At 45.2% G+C, this 8,450-nt stretch overlaps 1 protein-coding gene across 1 annotated transcript; it reads right to left on the bottom strand.

Annotated features, from left to right (window-relative positions):
* Nucleotides 1–4,636: 4,636 nt before the first annotated feature.
* Nucleotides 4,637–8,340, bottom strand: LOC134760522 (protein FAM27D1). Its single transcript, XM_063718461.1, is given in 5 exon segments — nucleotides 4,637–6,638; nucleotides 6,640–6,715; nucleotides 6,717–6,888; nucleotides 6,891–6,973; nucleotides 6,975–8,340. Coding segments are annotated over 5 exon segments (789 nt in total). The 5' UTR covers nucleotides 7,265–8,340; the 3' UTR covers nucleotides 4,637–6,470.
* Between the last annotated feature and the right edge of the window lie 110 nt (nucleotides 8,341–8,450).

Raw genomic sequence — 8,450 nt, 5'->3', positions numbered from 1 at the left:
TTGCCTGGTGACAAGTCCCTTCATCTTGGTGGAGAAGGAATCCTCTGTGGATGTGTGTCGGCATTGAACTCTCGCCTGTCTACTCTGAGGGCTCTATGGGATATTCCCACAATCCTAGGAGCGGGCAGTGGTGAGCCAGCCTGAAGAAACATCAAGTGGAGCCCCAGAAATAAACGACGAAATCCCTAATGATCCAAAAGGATACCCAAGATGAGTCAGGCCTGCCTAGACGGTGTCGGAGTGAGTCTTTTTGAAACTTCCCTCCCTGTGATTTCTAGGTACAGCCTGCCTCTGTTTTCTGGGGCTGCTCTCTCTCAGAAGGGGCTTTCTGCAGAACCATGCAGCCTCAGGAGCTGCCAGGCTGTGTCTTTCTGTGGGAGTGTTGTGAGTGTTTGAATGTCTGTGTGTGTGTGTGTGTGTGGCTGCATGTGAGTGTGTTTGTGTGTGTCTGTGTGTGTGTGTGAGGGGCATCTGCTAAAAGGAATGTGTTTAATGCACTGCAGCACTTTTGTTTTGAGTCCCTTCACCTTCTGGTGCACCTGTCTGTGTGGCTCTGCTTGGCCTATGGGGCTGCATGTTCTTTGTTTTTCCATGGTTCCTGAGTCCACGGTGAGTTGGGGGGATGGTTGAGACTCACAGGTGTACAAATCACCTCCCCATACAAAGGAACCACTCTTCTAGAAAGAAGAGGAGCACACCACTCTCAGGAGCAGACACCTGTCAGGGCCTCATTGTCCCGTGGCCAAACCACGGCAGGACCCTATCAGTCTTGTCCACAGGCTGCTTGAATCCAATTTGAATTCAGTTTGCAGCCCAGCAGGTGCTTCACATCATGAAGGGAGCACTCCTCCAACATCTTGGGATTTCATTCCGGAACTAGGAGTGTGAGCAGCAATAAGGTCAGATACAGGTGAACATATAGTCTGCTGAGTTGTGGATGGGGTCCTGCACCTTCATCTGCTAAAAAAGGTGCAGAGAGATGACACAGGAAGTGCTTCCAACTCCATCCTTGCATTCCCTTCATTGCACAAGCTGTCCACAACATGGCCCCGTGCTCAGGTGGGAAGACTCCAACTTGCAGGAAATAAAAAAAAACGGTTTAACTGATACGAAAAGGTTTATCTCTGTAAGATGAATCCACACATCGCAAATCATTTGCAAAGATAGCTTCTTTCTAGTATTTATGCCGGGATATTAGGTTTTTCACTATAGTCCACAATAGGCTCCGAAATGTCCCTTCATAGATTCTACAAAAAAGATGTTTTCATCTTGTTGAATCAAAATAAAGGTTTAACTCTGTGAGATAAATCTACACTTCACAAAGCATTTTCACAGATAGACAGTTTTTAGTTTTTACCGTGAAATATTTGGTGTTTTACTTTAGTCCTCAATGTTCACAAAAATGTCTTTTTTTGTATATGCTACATAAAGAGTGTCCTCAACCTACTGAATGATAATAAAGGTTTAACTTTGTGAGATGAATCCGCACATTACAAAGCATTTTCACTAATAGATTGTTGCTAGTATGTATCGTGGCATATTCAGTTTTTCAATATACTTGTCAATGGGCTCCAAAATGTCCTTTTGTAGATTCTTTAAAAAGAGTGTTTCCAATGTGCTGAATCAATATAAAGGTTTACCTCTGTGAGATGAATCCACACACCACCAAGCATTTTCAAATATTTCTTGTTTCTAGTTTTTATATTGAAATATTCATTTTTTCACTATAGGCCTCAATGAGCTCCAAAATGTCCCTTCATAGGTTGTACAAAAAGAGTGTTTCCAACCTGCTGAATCAAAACAAAGGTTTAAGTTTGTGAGACAAATCCACATATTTGGATTTGTGAAAGCATTTTCACAGATAGCTTGCTGCTAGTTTTAATCACTGGTATTAGGTTTTTCAGTATAGCCTTCAATGTACTTTGAAATATCCCTTTGTAGATTCTATTAAAAGAATGTTTTCAACCTGCTGAATCAAAACAAAGGTTTAACTCTGTAAGATGAACCCACACATGGCAAAGCATTTACACAGATAGCTTGTTTCTAGTTTTTATTGCAGAATATTCAATTTTCCACAGTAGGCCTCAATGGACTCTGAAATATCCATTTATAGATTCTAGAAAGAGTTTTTCCAACCTGCTGAATCAAAAAAATGTTTTACCTCTGATAGATGAATTGACACATCAGAAAACATTTTCACAGATATTTTGTTTCCAGTTTTTATCACAGGATATTAGGTTTTTCTCTATAGGCCTCAATGGGCTCTGAAATATTCCTTTCTAGATTCTACAAAAAAGAGTGTTTCCAACCTGCCGAATCAAAATAAGGGTTTATCTCTGTCAGATGAATGAACACATCACAAAGCATTTTCACAGACAACTTCTTTCAAGTTTTTATGATAAGATATTTGGTTTTCCACCGCAGGCCTCAATTGGCTTCAAAATATTCCTTTGAATGTTCTTCAAAAAGAGTGTTTTCAACTTGCTGTAACAAAACAAAGGTTTGACTTTGTGAGATAAATCCACACATTGGAAAGTATTTTCACAGATAGCTTGTTTCCTGTTTTTATTGCAGAATATTCGGTTTTACAAATATAGGCCTCTATGGGCTGTGAAATGTCGCTTTATACATTGTAAAAAAGAGTTCTTCCAACCTGCTGAATCAAAACAATTTTAACTCTCAGTTGAATCCACACAACACAAAGAATTTTCACTGATAGATTTTTCTAGTTTTTATCAAGGAATATTTGGTTTTTTATTATAGTTCTCAATGGGCCCTGAACTGTCTTTTAACACATTCCAGAATTAGACTGTCTGCAACCTGCTGAATAAAAACAAGGATTTAACTCTGGGAGATGCATCCATACATCACAAAGCATTTTCACAGATAGCTTATTTCTAGTTTTCATTGTGAGACATTCAATTTTTAAAAGAGGCCTCAATGGGCTCCAAAATGTCCCTTTGTAGATTCTCCATGAATAGTGCTTCCAATCTGCTAAATCACAACAAAGCTTAAACCTTGTGAGATGAATCCACTCATTGCAAAGCATTTTCACATAAATCTTTTTCTAGTTTTCATCATGGGATATTTGCATTTTTACTACAGGCTTCAATGGGCTCCAAAGTGTCTCTTTGTAGGTTCTACCAAAAAAAAGTGTTTCCAACCTGCCTTCTATAGATTTTCCAGAAACAGTATTTTCAACCTCCTGAACCAAAACAAAGATTTAACTCTGTGTGATGAATCCAGACATCAGAAAGCATTTTCACAGATAGCTTTTTTCTAGTTTTTATCATGGGATATTGGTTTTTCACTACATGCCAAAATGGGCTCCAAATTGACCTCTCGTAGATTCTACAAGCAGAGAGTTTCCAACCTGCTGATGCAATACAAAGGTTTAACATTTTATGATAAATCTACACATCACAAAGCATTTTTACAGATACCTTGTTTCTAGCTTTTATCACAGTATATTCTGTTTTTCACTACAGGCCTCAATTTGCTCTGAAATATCCTATCATATATTCTACAATAAGAATGTTTCCAACCTGCTGAATAAAAAGAAAGATTTAACTCCATGAGATGAAATCACACATCTCAAAGCATTTTTAGAGATAGCTTCTTTATAGTTTTTATTAGGATTTTAGGTTTTTCACTATAAGCCTCAATCAATGGGCTTTGAAATATCTCCTCATCAATTGTGCAAAAAGAGAGTTTCCAACCTGCTGAATCAAAACAAAGGTTTAACATTGTGAGACAAATCCGCAAATTGCAAAGCATTTTTACAGATAACTTGTTTCTAGTTTTTATCATGGGATATTTGGTTTTTCACTATAGGCCTCAGGGGGCTAAGAAAAGTCCCCTCTTTGATTCTACAAAATGAATGTTTCCAACCTGCTAAGTTTCCAACCTGCTGAATCAAAACTAACATTCAACGCTGTTGAATGAATCCACACATCGCAAAGCATTTTCACAGATAGCTAGTTTCTAGTTTTCATCGTGGGATATTCAGTTTTTTACTACAGGCCTCATTGGGTTTGAAATGTCCCCTTGCAGATTCTAGAAAAATAGTATTTCCAACCTGCTAAGTCAAAATAAAGGTTAAACTCTGTGAGATGAAACCACACATTGCAAAACATTTTTATAGATAGCTTGTTCTAGTTTTTATCATGGCATATATTGTTTTTCACTGTAGGCCACAATGAGCTTCAAAATGTCCCTTCCTTTATTCTACAAAAAGAATGTTTCCAACCTGCCCAATCAAAACAAGGTTTAACTCTGTGAGGTGATTCTACACATTGCAAACCATTGTCACACATAGCTTGTTTCTAGTTTTTATCCTGGGATATTTGGTTTTTAGTGTAGGCCTCTATGGGCTCCAAAATGTCCCTCCATAGATATTACAAAAAGAGTGTTTTCAACCTTCTGAACCAAAACAAGGGTTTAACTCTGCGAGATGAAACCACACATCTCAAAGCATTTTCACAGATAATTTGTTGTCAGTTTTTATCAGGGATATTCATTTTTTTATAATAGGCCTCAAGGACTCAGAAATTTCTTATTTTAGATTCTACTAAAAGAGTATTTCCAACCTGCTGTATATAAACAAAGGTATAACTCTATGAGATAAATCCACGCATCACAAACATTTTCACAGATAGCTCGTTTCTAGCTTTTATCACAAGATATTCAGTTTTCACTATAGGCCTCAGTGGGCTGTGAAATGTTCCTTTGTAGATTCTACAAAAGAGTGTTTGAAACCTGCAGAATCAAAATAAAAGTTTAACTCTGTGAGATGAATCCACACATCACAGAGCATTTTCACTAATAATTTTTTGCTAGTTTCTATGGTGGGTTATTTCGTTTATCAATATACTCTTCAATGGGCTTCAAAATATCCCTTCATTGATTCTTAAAAAAAGAGTGTTTCCAAACTGCTAAGTCAAAACAAATGTTTAACTCTGAGGGATAACCCATGCATCACAAAGCATTTTCACAGATATTCACTGAAACGCTGGCCTTTCTGGAAAAGTCACCTTTTTGGCACCCCTCCCCTCATGCCTGTGGCAGTGGCACAGTGCTGTATCCTGCCTGGGCTTTGACCTCTGCTTTGTCCTTCCTCTTGCTCTGTCTCGCCAGTTTCTGAGGGGCCTAGATGCCTCTCGCTCTGGCTGAATGTCTTTAACAATGATCACATCCCAGTCCGTCAAGGAGACACTTCCTGGAGATCCCTGTCGTGATTGTTTCTTTCAACCTGTTTCTGCTTGATAGGGCAGGATTGACGACCCTGGAGCTCTTGGCTTCCATATTTGTCTCAGACAGGGAAGCTTCCTTCCTCTCCGTGTTTCACCTCATGGGTGGGTGGGTGGCCTGGAATGAGCACTAGGCCACCTTGACAGGCCTTGTCTTCTAGGACAGGTGGTGTCGCATTTCCTCTGCACTTCATGTCTCATTCGTAAGAGACTTCCTCTCCTCTGCTCCTCAGTGGACTGACTCCCTGGATCTTTTGACCGTAATGAATGTCGGGGAAAGGAGCCAAAGGGACTGGGCTGGGGCTGGGGCTGGGGCTGGTTACAGGGGATGTTGGGTCAGGGCTACCTGGGCTGTGGAGGGTTGGGGGTGGGGTGAATTTCGCAGAAACCTCTTTAATCCTCTGGCAGGCATTTCAAAATGTGGCTTGGACTCAGGCATAGGCCCTCTCCTGGTTCCCATGTGTTCTTTGATTTTCCTTGGCATTGATGGAAAGGTCACTTGATCCCCCTTCCACCGGACACATGCCTGGACACCATTGTTGGTTTCGCTGTTGCCCCATATGCCTCCGGTGACACACATTCACACTATCTGCTCTGGCATACGCCAGCGCCACGCTTGATCGCATTGGCCTCACTTCAGAATCGCCTCTGTATTTGCACGTGTCCTGGAAGGCGGTGTCGGCTTGGAGGAATCCCAGGGCTTTTAGAAGCGGGGCAGGCCACTGCTCTTTCAAAGGGGGAGGGAGGCAGAGGGCTCAGAGATCAATGAATTTTCAGCTGACACCACGCGTTGAGGCCCATGGGATCATTCTGTGCTGCAGCGAGGCTCTGCCTGCCTCACCAGATGTGGTGAACCCATCCTTTCTCACCCGGAGGGGTCCAAATCGGATCTGAACGGGAGTCCTGAGAACCTAGCAGGTGCCCTGAAGCTCCCTGTCCATCGGTGGAAGTCGGCTCAAGGAGGTCCTGAAGACTGGACTCCTGGGGGTTTGGCCCTGGGCCAGGACACCGGCGGGCCCCTCTCCCATGCGGCCCCAAACAGGACCCCAGATCCAGCCTCTGCCAAGGCTGTAGGAGGAGGCCCCCTGCAGTCGCGCAGCCGCGGCCTTATTTAAAGGGGACACAGCCCCACTGCCAGGAGCGGAGCCTTAGTTGGCCCAGCTAATGCGCATGCGCGAGGCGCGAGCGGATTCTCCCGTCACAGTGGTTCCCACGGTTGTCTTAGAAACAAGTCCCTGAGGCTTGGCAAAGCAGGAGTCCTCCTTGGCAGTGCTTTGGTGTCGGGACTCCGAGGCTCCGACCTGACCTCTCCACGGGATCGACAGGAACGTCTCCAAATGCCAGGAGTCGCAAAGGGCCGACCAGGATGACGAGACCACGGGCGGATTCCAGGGGAAACAGCAAGGCATCCCAGCCTCAGGCCTGCCCGGACTGTGTTCGGATGAGTCTCCCCAAAAGTCATGCCCCCGGAATCTCAAGGACAGGTCGGCCTGCGTGCCCCTGGGCTGCTCTCTCAGCCGAGGGTCGTTCTCATCCGGAGCAGAACCCAGCAGCCTCAGGGGTTGCCTGGGGGAGTGTGTTTCTGTGCCACTGCTGTATGACTCTGTGTGTGTGTGTTTGTGTGTGTGTGTGTGCGCGTTTGTGTGTGTCTCCCATTCTCTCTTCTCTCTGTGTCTCTCACTGTCTGTGTGTTTCTTTCCCTCTCTCTGTCCGTTTGTGTGTGTGCCTGTGTGCGAGTGTGTCTTTGGACGAATGTGCCCTGCGCACCACAAAGCGATCTCTCGCATGTCGGCCTGTCTTTGGTGAGCCTCTTTCTGCATCTCTGCCTGGGTCCTGTGGCCGGCTGTCAATCGTTTTCGCCCAGGTACCACTTTGGCTGTGTGAAGGCTTCGACCGCGTGAGGAGATGTGTCGGTCCTGGTGCAATTGAAATCTCATCCCCATCCTGAGCGGCCTCTTTTTTAGGATCAAGATGACCGCACTGCAGCCAAGGACAAAAGCCCCACAGGAGCTCATTGTCCTGCAGGAGAGGAGTGGACCCACGTCAGAAATGAGGTTGTATCTTTCCCCATCTCTTCTGTGAGCAATGAAGCCACATCACGATAGAGTCTTGAAGAGGAATCCGGGAATGGGAGTTGGCAACAATCCCTGTCACTGGAACACTGGCCTCTCTGGACAAGCCACACTTTTGGCCCCCCTCCCCTTACGCCCATGGAGGAGGCACGGTGCTGTATCCTGCCTGAGCTCTGGCCTCTGCCCTGCCTTCCCTCTCGCTCTGTCTCCCCTGTTTCTCAGGTGCCTAGATGCCTCTCGCTCTGGCTGAATGTCTTCAACAAAGATCACTTCCCAGTGCGTCAGGGACACACTTCCTGGAGATCCGTGTCGTGATTGTTTCTCTCTCCAAACCTGTTTCTGCTTGATTGGGCAGGTTTGATGTCCCTGGAGCTCTTGGCTTCCATGCGTGTCTCAGACAGGGAAGCTACCTTGGTCTCCATGTTTCACCTCATGTGTAGATGAATTGCCTAGAAGCAATGGTAAGTGACCGTGACTGGCCTTGTCTTCTAGGACAGGCACAGTGTCGCATGTCCTCTGCATCTCCTGTCTCATTCTTGAGGGACATCCTCTCCTCTGCTCCTGGGTGGACTGACTCCCTGAATCTTTTGGCCCCCTCCTGGATCCCAGGTGTTCTTTGATTTTGGTTGGCATTGATGAAAAGATCACTTGTGCCCCCTTCAGCCAGGCACATGCCTGGACACCATTGCTTGTTTCACCATCGCCCCATATGCCCTCGGTGACACACATCCATACCGTCTGCTCTGGTATATGCCAGTGCCACACGTGGTCGCCTTGGCTCCACCTGGGAATCGTCTCTGTCCCTGTTTGCACTTGTCCTGGAAAGCGGTATCAGCTTTCAGGAGACCCAGGGCTTTTAGAAGCAGGGCGGCCACTTGCTCTTTCAGTGGAGGAGGGAGGCAGACAGCTCATGGGTCAGTGAATTTTCAGCTGACACCATGCTTTGAGGCCCATGGGAACATTCTGTGCTGCAGCGAGGCCCTGCCTGCCTTAGCAGATGTGGTGATCCCATCCTTTCTCACCCGGAGGGGTCCAAGATGTGATTCAAAGAGGAGTCCTGAGACCCCAGCAGGCTCCCTCGTGCTCTCCCTCCATCGGTGGAAGTCGGCTCAAGCAAGTCCTGAAGACA

The sequence above is a fragment of the Pongo abelii genome, chromosome 19 (assembly GCF_028885655.2).
Source record: "Pongo abelii isolate AG06213 chromosome 19, NHGRI_mPonAbe1-v2.0_pri, whole genome shotgun sequence".
Classification (NCBI taxonomy): Eukaryota; Metazoa; Chordata; class Mammalia; order Primates; family Hominidae; genus Pongo; species Pongo abelii.
This window is presented reverse-complemented; position numbering and strand designations above follow the sequence as displayed.